Source organism: Watersipora subatra, chromosome 1, assembly GCF_963576615.1.
Source record: "Watersipora subatra chromosome 1, tzWatSuba1.1, whole genome shotgun sequence".
Classification (NCBI taxonomy): Eukaryota; Metazoa; Bryozoa; class Gymnolaemata; order Cheilostomatida; family Watersiporidae; genus Watersipora; species Watersipora subatra.
In genome coordinates this window covers 44,694,906-44,722,791 of record NC_088708.1, presented here as the reverse complement: position 1 = coordinate 44,722,791, position 27,886 = coordinate 44,694,906, and the positions used below count along the sequence as shown (strand labels likewise).

At 37.1% G+C, this 27,886-nt stretch overlaps 1 protein-coding gene across 3 annotated transcripts; it reads left to right on the top strand.

The window, feature by feature from the left end:
• Positions 1-546: 546 nt before the first annotated feature.
• On the top strand, positions 547-27,662 carry LOC137408731 (14 kDa phosphohistidine phosphatase-like). 3 transcript variants are annotated; one of them, XM_068095315.1, is made up of 6 exons: positions 547-643; positions 11,287-11,344; positions 14,233-14,348; positions 21,567-21,661; positions 22,551-22,675; positions 27,392-27,662. In XM_068095315.1, exons 2-6 carry the CDS (start codon positions 11,306-11,308, stop codon positions 27,482-27,484), a joined length of 468 nt encoding a protein of 155 aa, XP_067951416.1. In that variant the 5' UTR covers positions 547-643; positions 11,287-11,305; the 3' UTR covers positions 27,485-27,662. The 3 variants fall into 3 exon arrangements, with proteins under 3 accessions (XP_067951416.1, XP_067951430.1, XP_067951423.1); XM_068095329.1 differs by having other exon boundaries at positions 575-643; positions 11,287-11,351; XM_068095322.1 differs by having other exon boundaries at positions 576-707.
• The last annotated feature ends 224 nt before the right edge of the window (positions 27,663-27,886 follow it).

Below are 27,886 nucleotides of genomic sequence, written 5' to 3'. Positions count from 1 at the left end.
AAATTGAAACACTGTGTTTATTAAAGTCTTCTCAGAGCTATGGTCTTTGATGGTGCAGCCGTAGTAGTGTGCTGTGTTTTAATAATGGCTAAATGGTGTGTATTTTTTGCACTGTAACCATAGACCTATTAACTATACGGCATATAAAGTATACAGTAGTTAATAGATGCTGCTTTTAATAGTTAAAAAATTATCTTAAAATCAGTTTAGTTAACTTTAAAATATGAAATAAGCAGTACTGCCAGTACGGTTTTCTAAACTTTTAAATGTAAGATTTTTTTTAATAGTTGTCTTCTCATTAAACCATGGGGCGACTAGACTTAGGTTGACTGGGGAGTGGTCTGTGCTTAGGCGACTGGACTAGGCCGAGTTATTTCTGAAGCGACTCGTAAAGGATTGGTTTAAATGACCCTGACATGACCAGGTTAGGCTGTAATTAGTCGACAAGACTTTCTGTAAGTACGGGCGTCAAACTCCTCACGAATATGTCGCAAGAAGAAAAAAGATACTGGGCAGTCGAGTTCTGGGGCTTTTTTATTCGGGTTATTAGTGAGCTTTCGTTAGATAAGCACTAGTAATTGCAAATTGTGGTTTACAATTTATTGCCGCATTTAGCTCTTGCAGGTGTTTTTAACGATTAAAGGTACAACTAACACATAGAGTTTTATTCATATTTGCGTGCAGTTATTACAGTAAACCTAATCGAGGTAAGAGTAGCGGCTCGGTTTTTGATAGGAACTATTATAAGCATGGTCGTAAATAAATTACCCATATCCATATGAAATTAAATTTCACAATACTTTATTAATCACAATGCATACACGTACAATTGTGAAATGTGTTGTTCTGAATCAATCGTATTATGTCTAATTTGCACGGACATTGTATTTAGCCTAACGCTTATATTTTTGTGCAGGGTAATGTGCGTCATAAAAAGGCTATTCTTGTAGACATTTACTGCGACTATAGCCAAATAACTGACAAAGACGATAGGGCTTGATGGTTTCATACTTGATAATTGGACTAAAGGACTATTTGATAAAGGACTAAAGGACTATTTGATAAAGGACTAATTGCTCAGCCTAATTTCAAAAAGATATATGTCATATACTACTGTTAAATTTTTGTCCTGCAAGCCTAATATATCTATCAGCTTGAAAGTTTTTACTAAACGATCACTTTCGCATTATACTTTCTGCTCTAAAAATTAAACTGAGTTATGTTCTATAGGCCTATGTCACAAAATTGTTTAGTTATTTATTTCACTCGATAAAATCGACCAAGCATCGGCTTAGTTACTTGTACTTGCCTGTCACCTAGCGTCCTTTCAAGTTTCCAAGTGTCCCATCATACTTTCCAATTGAACATCTTATCTTGCCGTAGGTGTTCGGCATATTAATCTGTTTAACTTTAAATTGAACGAGAATGGCAAACTTCTAAAATATTTTGACAGTATACATCGTGTAATTCTTTCCAACTTGTCCAAGTGTCATTACAGCATAACTTCTTAGTTCATCCTGTAATTTTTTGTAACGGCCTTTTTGCTAGCACAAGTAATATAGTAAAGTAGTCCTCGCTAATGATGCCACCCCCGACCGTCAAGATTATACGGGAGCTACCCTAAGTCTGACTAAGCTTGACCGGAGACTGGCCCTGACGAATTTGGACCGAACACAGGCCCGTAGAATCTGACCGAATACTGGCCTCGTAGGATCAGACCGAATACTGGCCTCGTAGGATCAGACCGAATACTGGCCTCGTAGGGTCAGACCGAATACTGGCCTCGTAGGATCAGACCGAATACTGGCCTCGTAGGATCAGACCGAATACTGGCCTCGTAGGATCAGACCGAATACTGGCCTCGTAGGATCAGACCGAATACTGGCCTCGTAGGATCAGACCGAATACTGGCCTCGTAGGATCAGACCGAATACCGGCCTCGTAGGATCAGACCGAATACTGGCCTCGTAGGATCAGACCGAATACTGGCCTCGTAGGATCAGACCGAACGCTGGCCTCGTAGGATCAGACCGAATACTGGCCTCGTAACCTGGCTGCCGGTAAACTCCAACACTGTAACTCACTGAACAAAACTCTTGGAAGTTAGAGTTACCCGGCTTCAGGCATGAAATTATCCAACTATCGTTAAATGTCTAGTTCCTATTAGTTGGCAGAACACTTGTCTGGCTGAGGTGGTGCACTAGCGTGGATGCAGCTGTGGTTCACTGTCTAATACCACGTGCCTACGCTCAGAGTTACAGACTCGCCAAATCTGTCTGTCGTCTCTCGAAGCCTTGTGTGGCTGCAGCTATGAAACGCAGTCTTAAGCCACGGCTTACGAGGAGAAGACAAGACAAATAAAGCTAGTGCTCCCTACTAGATAGTCTGCTATGAATCAATTAACAACACTTTGAGAAAGCGTCAAAGTTTATTCACAAATATCAGCACAAAGCACAACACGAGCAGACTGCTCTAACAACACAATTGCATGTTCTTATATACACACAAAAATGGCAAAACTAAGATAATTGGTTAAGATAATATAGGTCAATTTCACTGACTGTAATTGGTTACACACATGGATAAGACAGCAAAACGATAAGATTCAATAAACATCCAGTCAAATCTTACCACAAAAGTCCGCGCAAAACAAACAAAACGAGTGTCTATTACCACCGCTTTACAAGTCCTCTCCCCGATACGCCCGCTTATTACCCATAAATACCGTAAGCTAGTTCTTTCGACTCGGACCATAGCCTATAGTTCCGAGCTGATTTTCTCCCAAAGGGCCCTTTTCAGGGCCACCACCTTGTACAAGAGTAGTGTTCATCTGGCTACGAGCGTTTACTTCAATAGCAATCAGCTAGTTCGACTCACCTCCAAATCTTATGCTCTTAAAAGTAGGGCCTGCTTTTCTTCTACTGTCCGATTGAGCTAGCTATTTCCTTTCATGAAGTGATTGGGAGGAGTGAGTTCAACACTTGTTTTACATTTTATCTTGCCAATTTTTGGCATAATTTAGGATTCTTATCATCTATGTTGACCGCTAGGTGAAATATTAAAAAATATACATGTAATACGTCCAGTTGCCTTTATGCCATTGTCAAAAAAATCCCCGCATCTCTCACTTTTTATGCAGGCTACACATATGGTTCATTTTTATTGTCTTTAAAAAGCAAAAAAGCATCTTGAATCTTGTGAGCTGAAAGCCAAAAGCGCATTGCGAGTTTTTATATTTCATTCGCAAACAATGCATAATGTCTGATTGCCTGCATTAATTGTTTGCTGCAGATGGCGGAAATATGCTACCCTAGGACACTTTTATTTTGCTAGTATTTAGTTTCGTGAGTAGCACACAAAGTAAAATTCCGCTGCAACTTAATTTCGCGGCTCTGATGAGTGCGAAAATATAGTGATGTGAAAATAAATGCAGTGGAAAAAACAGATTGCATTCCTCAGGTCCAGTTTGCTAATAAGAAAAAAAAATCAATTTGGGACTAGTTCGTATTTGTAAACCGCAGGTTGAAATGTGTGGGTGAGATCTATAATTCAATTTGATCACTTGCTGCCATTTGTTTCTTGGACTATCAACGACGTCTAGGTCCCTCCCGCCGTGACTTTCACAATCGAATCCCAAGAAGAAGAAAATAGATAGGTAACAACCAACTTCACAACCAAAACTGTATAACCCTTTCGCTGCCATAAACACATTTATGCGTTTTCTAGGGGCCACTGCCATAAACGCATTTTCGGACTTTCTCAGCAATTGTGTGGTAACCTGATTTTATTATTCGTTGACCACATAACCCACGGTCTTTAAGAGTTTTATGAAATTGACTGTGTTGTCCGAAGATTTCTCTATAAAATCAGCCTAAAACGAAGCAATTTCAAACTTTTGTTTGAGAATTTCTAATCTAAAACAAACATTTTTCTGTGAGTTCATTAACTACCCGCGCGAGTCATAAAACAGGTAATTAGCTGTTGATGACATTATAGCTAATCAATTTTTAGATTTTCGTGATTATACAGATAATTAGAGTAGCAGCACTGTCTTTAATGTGTCTGTTCACAACCAAAACTTTATAATGTGGTTGGACCTGGTGAGGGTTGATATTATTTTTGGTTGGCAATAAAATTCATCATTACAATAATTATTCTTCAATTTTATGATTTCACCTACCAGACTTTCATCCTCATCAGTTACAAATTCCGTGACTAAACTGATATCATCTTAATTTGCTTTGCCATGCTGCTCAGTCGGTGTATTAGCTATAATGAGTTTACCAGAAATTTCCCATTGAGCCCGACCACAGACGAAAATTGTCTGCATTTCTAATATGAAGATTTTATTGTGGATATCAATGAACAACGCTATTTAATTTTGCGCTTTTGCCCGTTCGTTATGATAGTTTAGTTTCGCTCATGAAATTTTCGCGAGAGGATGACACCGCGAAAATGCGAAAGTTAGATGACGCGAATGCTTAAGTGTCCTAGGGTAGTTTGATATTCAATATGACAATCGCTGTACGTCTAAACATGAAAAACCAAAATATATTTTTGTTCCAGTTTGTGGACAGTGGCTAATAAGACTGTTTTCTTTAGTTGTTAATACCCATAAACCTACAAGACATACAAAGTTACAATACAAACTTACAAAACTTTGGGTTTCATATTAAAGGCAAACACTGTTTGCCTTTGATATGAAACCCAAGATATGCTGTGGAAAGAAACTTCTCTTTCTAAAGGTATTATTTTCTCAGTATTAATTTTTTAATTTGGTTCCTTGTTGCAGCCACCCTGTAGACGTATTTTTGCCCAATGCTCAGTTTTTACTCTTTTTGCGATTGTATGATTGGATTTAGTTGAACAATATCTCATCAACTGTATCAATGAATGCATCACAGCATAAATGACCGTCAGATGTTAGTCATTGTAATACATATGTGTCATATAATTGTCAGTATTGTTACAGTTTTTAGTTTACAAACTTATATATTTACTTGTTACCATGGTGATGACATACACATGCTCAGTGAGGTATTTCCTGTATAGATTGCATATACTTGTTCATTACTCACATCCGGCATTCTTGGTTTTGGCTTACTAAAAAACAGACGTATTGTTTCTCTTGTATCCTGGACTAAAATAAATGCTACTTGGACAATAATTCTAACTAAACTAATATATACAAAACACGATATTGCGTCGTAGGCGACGTACATTGCTTTGTTGGATGTATAGCTGGACTGAATACTACTTGAAGTGAGATTGTTGGAGTTTGAATAGGCCCGTTGTTGTTCAGCGTGTTTGTGCTGAATTGTGACTGACTTTTGGTGTTAGTCTGGTTTGGTGTCTTATTCAACAACATTATGGGTGACTTCAAGGTGTCTGCTCCGAAAGAGATGGATTTTTCTGCACCGCGGAGCTGGCCGGAATGGAAGAGGAGATTTATGAAATATCGCAGTGCTTCTGGACTGAATGAAAGGAATGCTCAGCGTCAGGTAGACATGCTGCTGTACTGTATAGGCGAGGAGGCGGAGAGTATATATGGTCAGCTGGCTGTGCGCCCTCCCCGTGTGGCTAATCCAGATGCCGGTAATGCAGCTTAGGACGCAGATCGTACGTTGTTTGATAGAACTGTGGAAGCTTTGGATAATTACTTCACTCCTCGTGATAATCACTTGCATTACGCAGTGCTGCTGGGTTCCCGAGTTCAACTTCCTGATGAGAGTAATGAGGAATTCATAAGGAACGTGCATGAACTGGCTGTGAAATGTAGCAATTGGGATGATAGACACCGACAGGATATGTTACGCACTCGACTTTTGGCAGGTATGAAGGATAAGGAGTTGAGTCGTGAGCTACAGTTACGTGCAGACATAACGCTTGAGCAGATAAAGCAGCAAATGCGTATTAAGGAAGTAATCGCAAGGAACCAAAAGGCTGAACTAGATGGTGTTCGTTCAGTACAACCAATAGGCTCAGATCCATATAAGCCTAGAAACTATACACCGCAACGCCAGAATAATGCAGCAGCTAATCACATGATCACAGATTGTTCATTCTGTGGCTATGATCATGTCAAAGGTAGATGCCCTGCTTATAATAAGACATGTAACGGTTGTCACTTACGAGGGCATTTCAAAAAAAAGTGTACTGGTCTGAAGAAGAGTAATGCTACAACTCAGAGAGTGTCATTTCTACAAGCGGGTGATGGTGACGTTAGCTCAGATGATGACATGACGTTCAACGTGCACACACTGGATATGCCTGATGTCAGAACTAATGGTGTCCTTCATGAGAACAAGTGGCTACTGACAGTAAACATTCTAGGTCATGAAGTGAGAACAAAGGTCGATACTGGTGCCCAAGTTAGTACTATGGCCATTTCCCTCTTCACTAAACTAGGAGGTAAGAAAGTTACTAGAACCAATACTAAGCTAACTGGGTACGGTAACAAAGAGATCACTGTAGTTGGTAGAGTAAAACTAGATGTGCAACTACAAGATGGTAAAACCGCACTGGTCAAATTTTATGTCACCGATGATGATAATCAAACATTATTAGGCATGCCGGCTATTAAAGATCTAGGATTGTTGTCTAATGTTAAAGTTGTTGACCAAGTGAATGAAGTGCTAGGTGGCAAGTTCTCTGATGTTTTCACTAGTCTAGGAAAGGTGGGTGAACCAGTTACTTTAGAACTCAAACATGATGCTAAACCAAGGGCTGCATCTCCTCGTGTTGTACCCCACCGACTCAAACAACAACTAAAACGAGAGCTAGATAAACTACTAGGTGAGGGTGTGATAGTAAAGGATATATCACCAACAGAGTGGCTATCACCACTGGTACTGGTGAATAAACCTAATGGTGAGTTACGGCTAGTGTTAGATCCGCAGTACTTGAATACACAACTGGTAAGAGCTCAATGTGCAATACCAACCTTCACTGAGATATTTTCAAGTATGTCTGGCTCGAAATATTTCACCACTACAGATGTCAAATCTTCGTTCTATCAGATTCCGCTTGATGAGCAGTCCTCTAAGCTATTGAGTTTTGTCACTCCATTTGGGAAGTTCAGATTTGTAAGACTTGGTATGGGTATCTGTAATGCCACAGAGATATTTCACCAGAGAATGGTTGACAGTTTCGCCGATATGCCATTCGTGAAGGTCTATGTAGATGATGTTTTCATCTACACTCCATCGAAAGAGCTGCATGACAAGTTTCTGAGACAATTCCTACAGAGGTGTCGAGAGATTGGGTTGTAGAGGTGGAACGAGACACGAGACGTCTCGAGTATCGACCTGTCTCGTCTCGTATCGGTCTCGTCTCGAGTTAACTATTGCCAAACTCGAGACAGGAAGTAGAACTAAAGCGCCTGCGCACGGTTGTTAAAACATGGCTTCTTGCGATAGCAACAACTCCATATATTGTAATGGATTGCGGGCAACTGCCTTTAAAGTTATACCCGGTCTGTTACTACCTGTTGCTACTGATTATGTTGGCCACTGAGTCTAATCATGTAGTCCGGAAAACGGCCCTGTTATTTTTTAGTTCGGTTCTGTGTCGTTAAAACAGATACCGGGTCGTATCTAATTACTCTTCGGATAATCCAATTTAATAAATAAGACTTTTGCGGGTAAAATGTCTGTATTTTATCGTATCGTGTCTAAACACCAACTGCCCTTCATAAAATTCGGGCCTCTTTTACCAATCGCGGGTAAAACTTGCCCGGACACGGAGAAACGAACGAAAGGCTGTGTCGACCATAGTCCGTGCTCGGTTAACAATGACGTTTTGTTAGCTCAATGTAAGAATATACATGTATACAGTAATTAATATAATTTCATGAGTACAATTTAAATATAATTCACATACTACAGCTAATACACAAAACAAACTTTATTGAAACGATAAGAATGAAAGTGTTATCGTGTGTTCTTTTAGTTGCGGTATTTCTTTGTAGAGTGACGGCTATCGGTTTCATTACACATTACATTAAAAAGTAAGAACTATTCAATAGATGGTAAAAATATACATGTACAAAGCAATATGTTTATAATAATTATGATCAATCAAGCTCAAAATTCTTAGAATATATAACTTCGGTATTTTAGAGCTGTTTGTGTCACTTTTGTTTACAAAAACTACATGCATATCACTATTAAAATGTTGTATTTAAATCGTTTACACCAGGTGAAAATTCAATTTAAAAAGAGTTTTATTAATTTTATATATACCAAGTAGCTAGTACTTGTGTAGTAAAATCATCACCAAATGCTCATTATTTTACTGTCTCGTGTCTCGAGTCTCGAATTTTTACAAGACAGTGTCTCGAGTCTCGTCTCGAGCTTAAAAAACCTGTCTCGTTCCACCTCTATTGGGTTGACTTTGAATCCTGATAAGACTGTGATTTGTAAGGACTCTGTGTCATATCTTGGTCATGAGTTAACAGCTGAGGGTGTAAAACCTAGTCATTCAAAAGTCGAGGCTATCAAGCATATGGTTGCTCCGGTTGAAAAGCAAGGTGTTCAGAGGTATCTTGGCTTTGTTAACTATTTTGCTAAGTTCATTCCAAATCTGAGTGAGCATGCTAAGCCTCTCTGAGATCTGTGTAAGAAGAATGTGCAGTTCATCTGGGAGGAGGCCCACATTCAGGCATTTGAAAAGCTCAGGAGCCTGATTATACATGCCCCTCCTCTGGCATATTACTCAGGAGGCGAGGTGACCCTGAGTACTGACGCATCATCACACAGTATCGGCTCTGTAGTACTAGAAAATGGTAAACCCATCGAGTTTGCTGCTAAGTCCCTGACCGAATGTCAATCAAGGTATAGTCAGATTGAGAAGGAGTTGCTTGCAGTGGTCTTCGCTTGTGAGAGATTCAAATATTACTACCTTGGTCAGAAACGAGTGGTTGTTGAGACTGACCATCTCCCTCTGATTGGTCTTATGTCTAAGAATATCAATCAATTATCTCCAAGGTTAGCTGCCATGCGGATCAAACTGCTGGGCTATTCTATAGAGCTGTTGTACAAGCCTGGTCAATATATGGTCTTGGCAGACACATTAAGTCGATCATGTCCAGAGGGCGCGAACAGCTATGATGACCTGGGTGTAGATCCTCTCAGATCTGTGTGTTCTGTTGTAATTCGTAGTGATGGAGTTATGGGCAAGAATCAAAACGCTACTTCTCAGGATGAGGAGTTGCAGGTAGTGCTAGAGTATGTAAGGAATGGTTGGCCCACACACAAAAAGTCGTGTGGTGCTCGTGGTCTGGCTTTCTGGAATCTGCGTAATCATCTCTGTGAACTGGATGGATTGTTGTTCTATGGTGAGAGATTGGTCATTCCTACACAGTTGAGGAATGATGTGTTGAACCAGCTGCATATGGCTCATCAAGGGGTCATGAAGACTACAGAAAGCTATGCAGTCTGTGTTCTGGCCTGGTCTCAGGCGTCGCATAGAGGACAAATGTCAGTCTTGTCAGGCGTGCCTCAAGTCGGAAGGCTGTCAAAAAAAGGAGTCATTAATGCCTTTTCCTATTCCCAACACGCCATTTGAGATGATCGGTGTAGATTTGTTTCATCTGAATGAAAGTGATTATCTTCTGTTAGTTGACTATTTGTAAAAGTGGCCTGTAGTGAAACATTTGCCTAAGAGTACAAGTAGTGGTGTCGTTATCAAGTGCTTGAGAGAGATATTCGCTGATTTCGGTCAGGCAGATGTTATTGTATCGGACAATGGTCCTCAGTTTTCTAGTGATGAGTTCAAGAGATTCTGTACTGAGTTGAAAATATCCTATCAAACAAGTTCACCTCTGCATCCATCAGGAAATGGTCAATCCGAGAGGACTATTGGTACAGTGAAATCAATGATGGCTAAGTGTGCAGATGAAGGCACCGATTGGTTAGGTGGTCTGGTAACGATACGTAATACACCAGTATGTGATGCCCTACCATCTCCGGCTGAGCTGCTTCAAGGTAGGCTGTTGAGATATTCAATGCCAGTATCTACTGAGAGATACAAAGTCAACAGTTATGATTTGGAGCATGTTAGAAACAAGTTGGGTAGTATGAAGAGTTCGGATAAGTATTATCACAATAGACGGGCAGGTAGCGAGAAATCTCCCCTCGAACCAGAACAGTCCGTGTATTTCAGAGCTGCGTCAGGTGAGTGGAAACCAGGACGGATAATTGACATAGCAGGGGATCGCAGTTACCATTTATCGACAGGTAGTTGTACCGTAAGACGTAACCGTAAAGACATAAGGGTATCACAGTTTCCTGCGCCGCAGAATCAGAGTTATATCCTGGCTGACCATTTCCCAGAACAGGCTGAGAATCTTTGTACCCAGGCAAGAAAAACAGCCCAAGATAGTTTTCTATCAGCCTCAAACGACACTGTACCCATTCCCAACAACCCGCCAGAATCTCCACGTTCGTTACCATTATCTGAGCCAGCCTCTGAAGCAGTGTCCCGGACCAAACCCTTAGATGTGTTCTGCCTCCCCGGAATAGAAAACTCCCCTCCCGATACGCTGACTATCTGATGTTCTAACCAACTTAGAAGTCCAAACCAGTGACATTGTTACATGTTCACATCATATTTCATACCATTGTACTTAGCAATGATTTTGTGTTTGCTTTAATATTTCCATGGAAAAGGAGATGTAACAGTTTTTAGTTTACAAACTTATATATTTACTTGTTACCATGGTGATGACATACACATGCTCAGTGAGGTATTTCCTGTATTGATTGCATATACTTGTTCATTACTCACATCCGGCATTCTTGGTTTTGGCTTACTAAGAAACAGACGTATTGTTTCTCTTGTATCCTGGACTAAAATAAATGCTAATTGGACAATAATTCTAACTAAACTAATATATACAAAACACGATAAGTATAACATGAGAATAATTTCTAATGCCCTATGGTTCTTTTATTAAATTAGAAGTATTTTTATGTAGCTCGTAGATTGTAGTTTGTCTGTTTATTATTAATGTATCTATAGCAAGTCGAAAAACCTAAGAATTTATGAAAATGATATTATTTTTGTTTAATCAGAGGGAAGTCATAGGCTTTTTGAATTCTGGGAGCCCCTCTAGAGACCCACCCACTGAACTTTGAACAGACACAGATGTTTTTTTCAGAATTTTGTTCATCTCTTGTTGCTTTCTTGTCAAGGTATTTTTATTGTTACCACTGATATTATTTTGTTTTTGTTCACATCACGGACAAGTTTTTTGATAGCTCACATTGCAATTGCTACTTGCAGTTGTTTCCCTGGTGGCTGGATGAAAATAAAGCTCTGGAAGTCTGCCAAAAGTCTGCTGGTAAAGAGTGTGTTATTATCAATATGTTTTAGCAGATTCACAGTCATGATCATAAGTGTTAGCACCTCTGCATGTGTTCGACATTTTTGCATTATCTGGTACATTATTTAGTGTTAGTAGCTTCCTAATTAGTCGAATTATCAAATAAAAACTTGAGGTTCAGATTTCAGCTATTGAATCTATTTGTGAAAACTGATATTTTGAAAAAAAAATGATGTAAGTTTATTTGACAGTGTATTGAAACCAGGTTTTAGATTCACATGTACATGTTTGATAGGTATAAAAATTTATTTTGGGTACAAATTCCTCTGAAATTGTAGCACAATATCTAAAAGCCGGATTGTTATCCGTGACTCGTCTATTGGAAGGCCAAACAGCATTAATATTTTGTATATTAAACCCTAGATTTAATGACGACACGGCATCAGCGGCTCATGCTGTTCACCAACTCCTGTATCATTACACTTAGTTGCATATATCCTTCGTTTTTTCGTGACGTCATTTTATCGGTGTCGGCCATCTTTATAGACAATTTTATCATTAAAAACACGAAGCTTTTGCAATGAACTTTTAAAAATGATGCCTTTGTTTACAATTTTTTTGTTATAGTATCAAGACAACACCAAAAAGTATTATTAAATAAAAGAAAAACGATCGTTTTCTACAAATATGGCGGCTTTTTCGGGAAAGAGTGCATGAGCAAACGGCTTGATGACGTAAAAAAAACGATGGATTGCAGTAGATTTTGGTGCTCTAGTATTATTAGAACTCTTTTACAACCCGTTAATTACATATATTGCACTATATTTTGATGAGCACTCGTTTGATTAGGACTTTTACAAGCTAATCCTTGTTTACACAGAGGGATAGTTACGCCCCTCAGAGTTTCAGCGGTTTTGAGTGGCATTTTTAAAGTTCAAACCTGAATAAATCGTGTGCTACTTTTCCATCACATTTGTACTCACGAAACGCTGAGCTAAAACTTTCTAATAACATCAAGGGATGTAATGCCTATTGTAACGTTTTGAAAGATGTATTCTTATCATCTTACCATGAGACTTAGTATAATAAAATTACACAAGGAACTAATCTGATCAAAAAGTTTAGAAATTATATCACAACATATCACATTATCTTGAGTGGATTACAAGTCTTCCTAAAGTGTTGTTGTCTTCTCTGTGTGTAGTTAGTGACATAGGCCAGCATCTCAGCTTTCAGATGATATATATAATGGGCATTTTACTCAAATATATTACGAATTATCGTTGATGCAATGCTAAGTACTATAAACCAACCTATAATGGACATACCAAATTCTCTGTGGTGCTAGCACTTGTTACCATGACTGTATGTACATATGTATGTAGCTTGTCTGTATACTTGCAAAATATACTCTCGATTCATCACTCTAAAATACGGAGTTTTTCCATTTTGGCATTATAGACGACATGCAGCATATCGAATTCAAATGGTGTTACCATTTAAAAATGCAATCTGAACTGTACAATTGCAACCTCTGTTCTATTGCTAAATTTTAAAATCTAGTCGAGGTGATAAATGGATTGAATATTCTCTTCTGCCTGCAGGAGTGAGTCTTTTTCACCACTTTACATTGCATGATGCGTGTCATATTTATAAAAAGATAATTGATGTAGCCACTAAAATACGTTTATGGGCAAAAACAAATTTCAGCAACTATTAGATTTGTTTAGTTATCTTAAAGCTTAGTTGGCAGCTCGAATCCTCTCTGTTGCTCATTTTATTAATAGATACGCTCATAGATGCCGCTCATAATATTTACAAAGGCGCCTGTTAGACAACCAAATTGCTCCTTCCCCCTAGATAGTTGTGATTACTAAGGTTATGTCATTCGTTGTAGTGGATAAAACGACAAAAGGTTGATAGCCTTTGTTTTTGTTTGAGATGCAGCTGGCAGTACGTTTGGAAAGTTCATATTTCTTAGATGGGTTAAGTTAAATCTTAGCCTAATACCTCTAGTTGTTTTTGCATCTAGATGGAAGAGGTAAACACTTTCATTTAGGCATTTCATGTCTTATTGTCCCCAGCTGAAATTTTTCATTAAATTTGTTTTACTTGTTTTTAATGTTCCATGTTGTTCTGTAAGTTGATCATTTATTTTCTAAACCCTTGCTGTAAGTTGGCCATGGCTTGCACATCATACTACTCAATACATTGTGTTAGTCCAGACATGAGACAATCGCTTGCTTCAGTACAACTTCCCACTAGTGATATTGATTTTTGCATTCAATTGTTGACTTGAAACAGTTATAGTAGCATATTTGATCCGTCAAAGATGTTGTTTGTTGAAGTTATCATACAAAAGAGTTTATATTCTAACTCGTATTTTAACTATAAGATGGCTTTATTGCAAAATCGAAAAGATAGATTGAATCTTTTGAAATTTTAAGTTGTGATCACAAAATTTATGTGTGAATTTGTGATCCATTTGCTGCACTTATGTAGCGAATTTAAGTTACTGCTTTGTAAATTAGTTATGAAATAGTCCATTGCTAGACAAGGAGTTTAGAGTCGTGTGTTCTTTCAATTCACTTAATGTTAAAAATGGAGCAGAGCACTCTTTGTAACACGTTGCGTTTCATCACTGGTCGCCACGCGAATGTGAACTCTTGTCTGAACCCATATTTCTAAAGGTTGTTCAGTTTGAACATTCAGTGAATTGGTCTCAAATGTCTGCACTAAGAACAGAGGAGGCAACGCACAAATTCAACAAAGTAAATTTGATGGACATAATTGTTCTGATTCATAGAAGTGTCAGAGATTATTGCCATAAAGTATGTTATTTCAGTCTTATATGTTGATCGCTCATTTTTTTTCCATTATCCATATGTGTGTGTTTTGTTTAACAGACTGACCAAGGCTTTGCTTCTCTAAGAAATTTCACCAGCAAGCTCGTGTATGGTATGGAGGCCCTAATGGCCAGACTTTCAGCCGTAGAGGATGTGGACATAGATGATGATGGGGTGTAAGTGAACCAGCTCTAATCATTTATCTAAAGTTCATTCATGTACATTTGAGAACTAATTCTATAAACATAGCGTTAGTTCTTATAGGGTTAGTATATTTCATGGCTGTTCTCAAAAGCTGTCAAAAGAATTGCTTTTTAGTACATACTAGCCGAATGTCCAGCGTTGCACGGGTACTAAAAAGTAGCTTATAAACAGTGGCAGTTAATGTACATAGTCGCCTACTACTTGCCATTAGCCTGGCACACTGCCAATAGTTAATTTGAGTAAGCTAGTATTGCTAAACTTACTAATAAGAGCTGAGGAAGCAAACATAAAATGATGTTGCGTCGTAACGCAGAGTGGTATGCGTATTTTCACCCACGTAGCGACATATATATCGCCCATTGAATCCATCCATCTCACGTAGCTCAATGATTTAGCATATTTCTGGGGAACAGGAGGTTCCCAGATCAAATCTTCTGCAATACAGATTTTTCATTCCAAGATTTTAATAGCTATTGCTGAACAGCTATATACATGTAGATTACATGTTGTGATACATATGCTCATTTTCTTGTTCTTCATTGTCAGCGGCTATTATCTTTCTAGGATATGGAAGCATTTTATGATTGCAAAAGAGTTCCTATATAATTAAAATGTATATATATCTGCGTATGTGTAGGTAATAACTGTGAAGGTGTCATCTTATGACACCCTGTAAGTCTTGGTTACCTCCTAATATTGACTCCTTTTTGGCTGGTTCAACACACCAGTTGTGCAAAGAAGCAGTGGCACTTGATTGTTAAACAAAGACATGCTGTCTGACCAGCTGAGCAGCCACAGATCTTTTATGGTCATCCATTCAATTGTTGGTTCATATCTCATTAGCAAGCAATAAATTATTGTTTTTGATTCGATATCATTAATAAATAAGTATTAGTTAATAATAAATTTAAACTCTAGTGTCATTATTACTAGTTTAGAATATCTGAATTTGGTGAATTTAGAGATTCTGTGAATCTTTGCTCGGAAAAAGGGGTTTACCCCATTATAGCTTTTTAGGATCATTTAATTTTTTTACTTTGTAGTAGTTTTTAATACTTGAAGTGGCAGTAAGAACTGGACTCCACCTATATATAATCTGATAGTTCACTGAATATGATGAGGGCAGATTTTATATGCAATGCATTTGTATTGCTTGAAGATACTTGCAACCTACTTTGCATATATTCAGGTTCTTCTATGTTTCAAATCTATAAAATTTCTAAGAGGTAATGGAAATTTTAAAAACTTTCACGTAAAAATTTTCTTTTCTGATTTTCGCCTTGAGATTTTTAGGCTTATACTCTTGACTAGACTCTTATAAACTTATTTTATGAAATTAAAAGGTCGAGTAATCGCATAGTCTAAGCATGAAAGGAAGGAATTCCACATTATATTTGTGTTTGTATTGTGTTTAAGCATTTGTTTTTGATAACATTTTAATAAAATGTTTTGGATTATTGCGTAAACAATAAAATTAATACCGAGCATAATTTATTTGTTTCAACATTTGCTAATTGAATAAATACTTGGAAATGTTGTCACCTGTACAAGGCATGGCAAGGTTCAATGTCTGCAGTTGCAATGGATTTATATTCTTCAGCAATGGGAACCTCGAGAAGCAGCCATATTTCAATCATTATGAAGGGTTTCTCACTTGAACAGTATTTGGTAGTCATAAAAAATATGCTAGTGAAAGTGAGGCAAATCTTTGTGCCGGTATTCTGAAACATTAAACTCGACTAAATGAATTGCTCACTTTCGTTTGGTACAGAGTTGCCATTTTAGTAATCATTTTTTTAGTTGCACAGGAATGGGACGTTTTGGCGCAAACACTCTGACACAGGACTTTTTGGCGTGACTGCTTTTTAACCTTCTGGCTACAAGTTCAGAATTTATCTATTTTTTGTTGTGACTTACGGCTCAACAAATTTTAAGTAAAAGTGGAAGAGAAAAATTTATTCATAACGACTGCATTTACGTATTTGACAAATTTATTTCACCAGATACTTGAATCAAATTTTTGCGATGTAAAAATTCGTGTAAGCATTTCGTCTAAACGTATTTCGAAAAATATTATGTGTAAAGTTTTATCCCACGACCAAACACGAGCGAAGCGATTGGTTTGGGAGATTTATGATAAATGCACATGTGCACACAACTCCCGAAAAATTATCCGTTAACAGCCGTCACCGAACCCTTGTAACGAAATCCTATCAACAAATTTAACTATTTTTCAGTAAAGTCGTTTAAGTATAGTAATGATACAAAACGCATATAAACCTATTTAAATATGTTACCAAGCCTTTGAAAGGTTACCGCAAATTCCTAAAACTAACCCATCTGATCGGATTATACATAAATAAACAGATTTATTTGGCCGAAAAGCGTTATTAAAACTTGCGAAGCCTCACTTTTATCAAAGTTAAGACCGGAAATTAAAACGCCGAACGACAGAGAATAGAACGATTAAGTCGTGCGCATTTCACGAAAAAAATAACGTGCACGTTTCACCAGTCTATAGCATTGTCGAATTGCCGAAGGTTTCTGTAATTACGTTAGGAGTACTGAAATCGTTTCATTTTTGCCGATTTCAAAGTGACTGACATTTTAGACAATTTTGAGTACTTTGGTATTCTAACTGATGTCCAACGCAGTGTAAGTAAAGAAAATGACGATGATATTTTTTCTAACGGTTCTTATGAGATTATTACAATAATTAATTATAAGTTTGGATGACTACAGAACAATGACTATGTAGCACAGATAGTACAGATTTTCTAAAAATTTATATATAAATATCGCAACTTCTTGATATTGTGAGCTATGACGTTCTGAAATGTGAACAAAATTGTGCATTGGTTTTATATTATTACTATATTAATAATATTGGTTATTCTAATAATATCAGTGCATTTTACTTCTAATATTGGCCAATATTGCATTTCTCCTATTGCAGGGGGAGAGATATAAACATATAATCTTTTCCTTTCATTATTGCTGTTTGTTGTATATAATAAGACTCACACCCAGTACATTACAGCTACCAATGCAGTTATCCTATTGCACTGCAGTGCCATTTGACTGCTAATATTGCATTTCTCAACCATCAGTACCCTTTCTTTTTTTCCAATATCACTTTGGTCGTGGGCTGTATGACAGTGAAATTTCTAGTTTTTGCCACAAGGTGTTGTTGGTAATATTACTACTTTTATACAAAAAAGTTTCTTCTCACTCCTAATGAATAATGGCCATGCATTCTTCAAATTTTAGATTGATCACTGATAGGCTATCTGAAGCAATCGGTCAGTCTGATCGGTCGGTCTTGTGGTTTAGCAATGTTTAAAAACGTTGTTGTTTTAAGCTGTTACCGTTTAAATTGTTCATCTTTGCTGTATTTGTAAAGTTGCTTTTTCTCCCTTCCATAAATCCTCAGAATAGCTGTAGTGGAAAAGCGCGTTAGCAGTATAGAGGGCATGATGATCTATAGCAGTATAGAGGGCATGATGATCTATAGCAATATAGAGGGCATGATTATCTATAGCAGTATAGAGGGCGTGATTATCTATAGCAGTATAGAGGGTGTGATTATCTATAGCAGTATAGAGGGCGTGATTATCTATAGCAGTATAGAGGGCGTGATTATCTATAGCAGTATAGAGGGCGTGATTATCTATAGCAGTATAGAGGGCGTGATTATCTATAGCAGTATAGAGGGCGTGATTATCTATAGCAGTATAGAGGGCGTGATTATCTATAGCAGTATAGAGGGCGTGATTATCTATAGCAGTATAGAGGGCGTGATGATCTATAGCAATATAGAGGGCGTGATTATCTATAGCAATATAGAGGGCGTGATTATCTATAGCAGTATAGAGGGCGTGATTATCTATAGCAGTATAGAGGGCGTGATTATCTATAGCAGTATAGAGGGCGTGATTATCTATAGCAGTATAGAGGGCGTGATTATCTATAGCAGTATAGAGGGCGTGATGATCTATAGCAATATAGAGGGCATGATTATCTATAGCAGTATAGAGGGCGTGATTATCTATAGCAGTATAGAGGGTGTGATTATCTATAGCAGTATAGAGGGCGTGATTATCTATAGCAGTATAGAGGGCGTGATTATCTATAGCAGTATAGAGGGCGTGATTATCTATAGCAGTATAGAGGGCGTGATTATCTATAGCAATATATAGGGCATGATTATCTATAGCAGTATAGAGGGCGTGATGATCTATAGCAATATAGAGGGCATGATTATCTATAGCAGTATAGAGGGCGTGATTATCTATAGCAGTATAGAGGGCGTGATTATCTATAGCAGTATAGAGGGCGTGATTATCTATAGCAGTATAGAGGGCGTGATTATCTATAGCAGTATAGAGGGCGTGATTATCTATAGCAGTATAGAGGGCATGATTATCTATAGCAGTATAGAGGGTGTGATGATCTATAGCAATATAGAGGGCATGATTATCTATAGCAATATAGAGGGCGTGATTATCTATAGCAGTATAGAGGGCGTGATTATCTATAGCAGTATAGAGGGCGTGATTATCTATAGCAGTATAGAGGGAGTGATTATCTATAGCAGTATAGAGGGCGTGATTATCTATAGCAGTATAGAGGGCATGATTATCTATAGCAGTATAGAGGGCGTGATGATCTATAGCAATATAGAGGGCATGATTATCTATAGCAGTATAGAGGGCGTGATTATCTATAGCAGTATAGAGGGTGTGATTATCTATAGCAGTATAGAGGGCGTGATTATCTATAGCAGTATAGAGGGCGTGATTATCTATAGCAGTATAGAGGGCGTGATTATCTATAGCAGTATAGAGGGCGTGATTATCTATAGCAGTATAGAGGGCGTGATTATCTATAGCAGTATAGAGGGCGTGATTATCTATAGCAGTATAGAGGGCGTGATTATCTATAGCAGTATAGAGGGCGTGATTATCTATAGCAGTATAGAGGGCGTGATTATCTATAGCAGTATAGAGGGCATGATTATCTATAGCAGTATAGAGGGTGTGATGATCTATAGCAATATAGAGGGCATGATTATCTATAGCAATATAGAGGGCGTGATTATCTATAGCAGTATAGAGGGCGTGATTATCTATAGCAGTATAGAGGGCGTGATTATCTATAGCAGTATAGAGGGAGTGATTATCTATAGCAGTATAGAGGGCGTGATTATCTATAGCAGTATAGAGGGCATGATTATCTATAGCAGTATAGAGGGCGTGATGATCTATAGCAATATAGAGGGCATGATTATCTATAGCAGTATAGAGGGCGTGATTATCTATAGCAGTATAGAGGGTGTGATTATCTATAGCAGTATAGAGGGCGTGATTATCTATAGCAGTATAGAGGGCGTGATTATCTATAGCAGTATAGAGGGCGTGATTATCTATAGCAGTATAGAGGGCGTGATTATCTATAGCAGTATAGAGGGCGTGATTATCTATAGCAGTATAGAGGGCGTGATTATCTATAGCAGTATAGAGGGCGTGATTATCTAACTGGCGGTGCAGCACTATTGTATTGAACTACAAGTGAATTCTTTGTTATAATCTAGACGCTAGATACTGGATAGGTAATATTTTTATTTCCAGCATCTGATATAGCGAGTATGATCCTAGAAATTGGATAAACTTCCACTTTTATGGTTTGTTGAGTTCATATAATGTATATGGTAACAAGAGCTAATTACTTGGAGAATTCTCATTTTTTGTAGTTATCCTCCCTTTGTATTTGACCTGATCTATCTTCACTGTAATAATGTTCATTGTTAGATTCACACATGAATCCTTTTTTTAATTATTTCTGGAAAATGATTGCTTAAAAAATAGTTTTTGATAAATGACAACCCTTAACCGATTTCTTTGAATGCTTATTCATGCAGCTAAGTCATTAGTAGGCCTATGACATGACACCTGTCACACCTGTCACACCTGTCATTTCAGATTTGCTAGTTCGATAGTCCGCTGTAAAAAATGATCTGTCTCATAATAACAGCTAATAATCAGCACTGTAAAAAAGCAGACAACCCTTTATATCACACAGTATTTTACAGACTTTATAAACTAATTCTATTGCTTTTCTTTAAAGGTTTACTTGCAACAAAATTCACTTTACATGTATTTGGTATCAAAAGATTCCCCATGTCTTACTCTGTTGGGCTGTAGGTGCAAAATATGTGGAAATGTGATTACAAACTCTTTAAAGCTCAAAAATGAACAGTTAATCGCAGCCATCACAAAAACGCTGTAGTTTGGAATCTCTTTATTTGGCTGACGTACTCCAACAGTTTGGTTATTGCTTTGACACGTGATGTTATCACATGAAATTAATGGCCAATAAAAGGCTCGATATAGAACGTCTCGTAGCACTAGTTTATGACAAATACTTCGGGTTCTACCGGAAAGCCCGTATCAAATATAAATGCTTGCTACTTCACAGTATCGTTTCAGCCTAGTCTAATCATCTAGTCGTAATCTGATCATGTGACACATACTTTCTGCCAAATCGCGCGAACAGTTTCTGCAGCATTTCTGACTATCACAGGTAACTAACAGGCTCCTCATGTTCATCAGAGGATGATATGAACTCCTTCGAGCTAAGGTTAAAAAATTAAACGAATTTTCACGGTAGGTTTTGAGCTATCAGTGCTCAAATGACAGCTTTGCAATTTTGATGAAATAGACGCCTATTATAGACAATAGACATGGTTTTATTGAATGCATGAAGTATGTATTTGTGAAAATATTTTGGCGAATGAGGTTGCATGAACACGAAACAGAAGCCATGGTGTTCAACTATGTCCTATTTAAGCCATTTTGGAGATAGATTCCAATCTACAACATTTACGCGATGGCTAGGATTAACTGTTCGTTTTCTTAGCTTTTAAGATCTTGTGATCACATTTCCACATATTTTGCACCTTCAACACAGCAGAGTAAGACGTGGTGAATTTGTTGATATTAAATCACTGTGATGTGAATTTTATTGTAAGTCAACCTTTAAGCCAGTGTCTAAAGTGTTGTTTGAATGTTTGGTAAGCAGGGCTGAAATTCTCTTGATTTCACAAGATTATTGACAAAGCTTTTGTTTTGTGTTGAACTATATCTGTTCAATTCCACTTTGACTGTTTGCCTCTTTTCCTCGCCTTCTAGGTTCAAGTATGTATTAATAAAGGTGTCCGCCAGCAACCCTGTAGAGGAGTTCAGTAAGGTGATAGTGCGCGGCTATTCATGGGCAGAGTATCACGGTAAGGAGTTTCATTAAACACAGACTTGCTTTATTTGAATATTATGAAAAAGCCAACAAAAGTATTTCTAAACTTTCATAAATTTTTTTAGCCATTTAAAATACCATCTTGTTGCATTTCTTCTATTTCGGTTGCTAATTGACCAGCATTGTTAATAATGGAGTTGTCCTACCTACACTATGCCCTGTTACAGTGCTGGTCTTAAAGATAAACTTTCATAAAATTTGAGTAGATTCCATCGGAAAGTGTCGGTATTTCTCTATCATTTGCGACTGTTTTTGATGTTTGAAGTGATCTGACCACCAGGATGTTTCAAGGTTAAAATCCACAAAATTAATTTGCGGTTAAAACAAATGGAAGAGAAATATGTGCTGAAATGATGGCACTAGCTGTGTGACTGCCTGTCTCTTTTGTTATTTATATCAGCTATTAAGTTCAACTTGGGTGGTTATGCAATTCTATTCTGTCATTCTCTTTTTCGAAGCGCAACTATAGACGTCATAATCACACATTCACTTGAATCTCAGTGTTCCAAGTGAGGAACTCAATCAAACTATTATATCTCTAGACTGAGTAGGTCTACAAAAACCAAAATTACATCAAATAAAAGCTTGATGTCTTAGCTTTAGATCAATATTATTTTAATTTGCACCACTTCAATGGTGTAAATTGACCTTTGAAGACATCACTGAGTTAAATTATTTAGAGTAGACATAGGTTTAGCCTTAGGCCCCATAGAGTTTTCATAACATAAAACTGAGTTAATTAAAGAAAGTATAGACACTAGTTATAGTCTATTCATTAGATTATAGCGCACTACATTTCACCAAGAACATAGAGTATTCACAGAGTTCATAAGGTTACTTATATATATCTCAGTATCTTGTAGCTGATATCTATGATGCGGCTAGTCAGAGAATTGAGCCACTCGGACTGGACTGTGAGTGCTTGGGTGGTGGAAGGATTCAACACGCTCCTAATAATAAACGTCTCAAGGTCTACGGTTATTCTATGGTTAGTAGATTTATGAACGATTGGTACTTCATCTAATTGTGGCAAGGGTTGGGTTCACGAAACACAAATAGATTCTCATGCCAGGTAGGTAGGAATATATAGTGCGAGTACAATCAAACTTTGACATATACTAGGTAATGATGATGGTAACTTGAAGTTATGATGGTGATGATGAAGAGATGATGGTAAATTGCATTCAAATTACTTTATATGATACATGAAGGCACGTGGCATACATAGTACCAAGTCAGCGATACAGCCCTTAGTGTCAACTGCCAGCTTATTACACTCTGTTTATTGTTACGCTTTCATTTAGAAATTTATGTTTGTGTCAAATAAGAATCATAAATAGCTGCATACAATCAGAAACAAACATGAGGAAAACCGAAGTATTACGCTAATTTTAACAATATCTAGTTGGTTGTAGAATCATTTATGGAGTGATATATGTTTATGATGCTAGGTAGCTCAGTTGTTGCTAAATAATTTGCTAAGTAATGGTAATATTGTCCATTTAAGTTATGAAACACAGATATTTCCTCCTTTCATTTTGACCATGCCCTTGATTGTGAACACAAATATACAATCAATTAGTAAATTTAGTTACCAACCATACATATAGTATGTTATAGTATAGTCTGTTTTAGTCGTGAATATGACTCTTCTCTACATGTACATGTAAGGTGCAGTAATAGTATGTTCCTAGCATGTTAATAGTCGCAGCAGAAGCCTTGAGGGAGAACTTGAATATTGACAAATAATACATAATATAAAAAATAACAGAATAAAACATAAATTTCACTGCTTTGGCTCGAGTGTTATCACAGTTGACACCCATAACAATGGTGGAAACAGGCTTAATACTATTTTTAGGTGTTTGTCTTCCTCTCTGTGCTAGTCATTCAGTGATGATGAATATTAAGTGAAGCATCTATATATATTAAAGCAATTACAGTGCACCCTCAGGATACGATGTTGGTCCATTCCAGGGTTGGCATCGTATGGTGGAAAATTCATATGTAGGGGTATAGAGACCATTGTAATTATACAATGCAAACATCCAATGGGGAAAATCGTCAAAATTTTATAAAAATGTACACATATTCAAAATTAGTAACAAAATAGTATATTAACTTCAGTAGTTGTAGTTACCTACAGTAACTGTATTGTATTTAGTGTATTTAAATGGTTATGATCTGCAATAGAATGCAACATTATAATGTGTGCACCAAATTCAGTACGTACGGTAAGGAGTTCTTGCCTTCAAGACGAACGCATAACATAAACTTTGAATTCACTTCAAATAAGTTTAACTTACTAAACTCACACTTAAACTTAAGTTTTAGTATTTTTTTTTAACTATTTTAATGAATTTCAACTTTTTATCACTAAAATTTTATTCTTTATCAGTTTGTCTTCACATTCACTATAACATTTAGCGTGTCTGGTTAAAACCTTTTTCAACCTAATTCAACAAGAAAGGCCAAGCGATGCAGTTATCGAAAGCGGCCTCTCGCACACTTGACCATTTATTGGCTATCGAAAAGAAAAATAAATTTTATTTTCTATACAGGACGTACAACCTTTGGAGTAACGTGGCTTTAGCTGGTACATGTAGCGAGTAAAGCAGAGAGGAGGCAGAGACGTATCAATGCTAATTATGTTACTGTACACTTGAAAATAAATTTAATAAGTAATGAAATGGAATTTTTTAGCAGGCTAAAATAAATTGTCTAATCCTGTCCATTTCTTTACCGGTTTTAAAAGAGGTTTACCACATTTGGGTCCTGAAAAGCAGAAATGGCCAGGAGGACACAGCTTTCCTACTGGTGCAGAGAGTGCTCTAAGAAAGCAAACTAACTTGGTGCAATGTAGAAGATAGCACACTTGATCACTTATTGAAGATGATGCTTGCTGGTGTACTGTAAATGCTGGTACAATGTAGAAAATTAATAGCTAGCTAACGCTTGTAGAAGGATCCAGAGAAGGTTGTACAGTAGTTTGTCTTGTATGAAATGTGCACAATCATCAATTTAACCATACATACAGAAGTTTGTACGTATTTATACCTTAGAGGACAGGGCTTTAGCAAGTTCTAGAAAGTAATGTGGATGCGTCAACTATCTTGAGTAGCTAGTTATATATGAGTTACATGCATACAATGATTTGTATTTACATAGTAGAAAACAGGCCCGCCTACAAAGACATGGTTAAACAAAAAAAATCAAACATAAAATCAAAAGAAAATAAATAAAACATAAAATGAAATGAACAAAACATGAAAACCATGCCGCTCAAAGAATGATATACGTTATACATGTACATGCATTGTATAATCAGTAAATTAAACACTTGAAACTTTTTGCCAATGTAGGTTTTGTCTCTTCTACTTCCTCGACAACACTAAATGATTGCTCCTCTTGAATGCTGATCCCGTGCATGGCCAACTCCTGCAAGGCGATAGTCGTAAGCTCCTTGTGTTTGCTTAAATGGAGTTCTTGTTTTTAATAATAATCGCAATTATTAATTGATTGTACCCATATTTCTCGGCAATATTAATAATACGGGCGCCTTCTTCCTATTTAATTATGACCTCCAACTTTGTTGAAGAAATAATCATTTTTCCTTCGTCTTGTAATGTTTGTATCGGTCTCAGATTCCATAGCTAACGAATTAAATATCCATACTTGTAGTTATATACGTATGCTAAATAAAACTGTATAGTAAAATGGAGTATAACGCTAGAAATGAATATTTGCTCTCGCTTATGTACTTTTCATAAAATTTCCCATGTGGAATGTTGACTTGAGAGAAGTCGGTCATCGTGTCTTTTCTAAACGTTGTGAAAATGTTTTCGACGAACTGCATTTCGGCGTCTTTGTTATTTCAACGTACATAATAAACACACGGACTGCCAAATTTGAAATCGGGTGAAAATTTTTTTGAATTTGTATGGTGAAATAAAAGTCGTATAATGAGGTGAAAACCTCACTTCAACTTCGTAAGGTGAAAAAATCGTATATCAGGATGATCGTATCCTGAGGGTACACTGGAATAATATAGCTGAAAATGTTGAAATAATTATATTATGATGATCATTATTATTATTGGCCGTTATCTGTCCGTCTATTTGCTTTCTGGTACAGAGCACAGAGAGTAAATATTAGCACAATTATTCTGAGTTTTGGAGTGTGGCTGATTAGCACAGTTGGTCAGAGCATCAGTGTAATAAGCTAAATGTTATGGGCTTCAGCCACCTTTTGGCCAACATTTTAGTCGTCTCAATAATTGCTTGTACAAAATTTTGTGATTGCATGAAATTTGGCAAATTTAAAACAACTGATAATGTAACACGAAAGTAAAAGGCTTTGACATCCATACTGCACTTCATCATTTCTGATGATTTAACCTGGGTTCAAAGGTCACCTTTCATAAACAAAGAATCGGAGTTTTCCCGAACGATTTTCAAATGAAGCTGATTTCTGATAGAAGGAATTACATCGGAAATTATCCTCAAACACAGTATACATAAAGTTATGTATCACTCGTCACTTGGGAAACCTTATGAATGGAGAGAATGGTCATTATCAATCGGCTTGTTACATATGAATATTGCGAGAGTGGCTCTAGTTCTACCAAAGTGATGGCATGTGTTTGTTGAGACTGTCTCTTCAGCCTCCTCAATTGATGAACTTTTATGAGTTGGAGCTATGATATCCATAAAACTAGTAGGGGAGAGTAGGATATGTGGGCCTCCAAATGTGCTAATAATTTGTTATCTGAATATATTCTGCCGAAAATGCCAAAAAACTTCTTATTTCATGTCGCCATGAGTTAAAGCATTTAATTAAAGCAAAACTATTATGGCATTAAACTCCTGCACAAAACATTTGATCAAAAGTGTGTTTTAAAAGTGTGGCTCATGTATCCTTTCAAGGAGGATACATAGTCCGCTGCCGTAGGATATTTGGATACATAGTCCGCTGCCGTAGGATATTTGGATACATAGTCCGCTGCCGTAGGATATTTGGATATTCAAGATATTCTTATCCTTCACTACTTTTTTTTGACAGATTTTCTCATCACGTTCTCGGGTACCGCTTCTCTGTCTGGTTTCTTATTGTAAAATTGGGGCATGATTTTCTGGAATAATCGAAAAATAAGGTAGATGGACCACCTTCCCAATCTTCCAGGTATATATCTGCATCTATGTAGGATACTTGGGCCGCCCGGTTCACCTATCCTACCATGGCATGGCCCATGTATCCTCAGTCAAAGCATTAGTAATTTGATAATTTTTTGGGATTAAACAGTTTTAAATGTTCGTCAAAATGCATTGATTGGCTCATTTAATGTTCAACTTTAATATAAAATTAAAATCCGTAACATCTTTTTAATAATTACAAAGACCCAACCAGCATTGACTTACTTGAAATAGTCCAAGTTTGCAAGCATAAGGCACCTCGTCTGCAGCTCTTTGTATGAACGTTGAAAATTGTTAAAAATGGCAACCGTGGGTTCTTTGTTGATTGGCTAAAAAGATTATGGCAGTGGAAAACATTCACAGATAACACAACTCCTACAATAAGGGGTGGCCTATATATCCTTTGTGATCATCTATCCTACTCCTCCCCTACTAATTGTTGTCTACTACTGTTCTCGGGTTTGCTTGGTTGGTGGTCTAGTTATTCAGACACGCTTATATTTTATTTACAGGGCTTTGGAAAGGCAGATCATCAAATTACATGTGACTTACTCAAGACTAAATACCTCAATTATAATATAACATGGACAGACGGAGGCTACTAGCATGGCCATATCTCCTTTATCTTTATAAGAGGAGTAATATTAGTTGTGCAGTATTCAGGCAGGATTTGATTTTTAAGAGTCGCATCCCCATTTTTATTTCATTAAAATATGATACTTGTCTTCCTTACATGATGTTTCACTGTTTTATAGCTGATAAATATAATTTTATGCTTACAAATTTTACATAAAATTTGCTTAAAGGCTGGTCCACCCCATATTGCCGTATCTCGGAGTTGGTGCCAAAATACTTTGGTGATCATCCACTATATACAATGTTCACAATCTTATAAACACACGCTGTGGTTTGCTTCTGTTTTCATTTTTCGTTGTAATTTTCCGAAGGAACCTCATTCTTGCCACACGCTTGAATCGAATACTAGTCCTGCAGCGATTATCATAAAC

Coding starts and splice junctions, on each gene's coding strand:
- LOC137408731 (XM_068095315.1), top strand. CDS start 11,306: ATGAAAATAAAGCTCTGGAAGTCTGCCAAAAGTCTGCTG. Junction 14,349..21,566: donor GACATAGATGATGATGGGGT/GTAAGTGAACCA, acceptor CTCGCCTTCTAG/GTTCAAGTATGTATTAATAA. Junction 22,676..27,391: donor AGGTCTACGGTTATTCTATG/GTTAGTAGATTT, acceptor TTTTATTTACAG/GGCTTTGGAAAGGCAGATCA.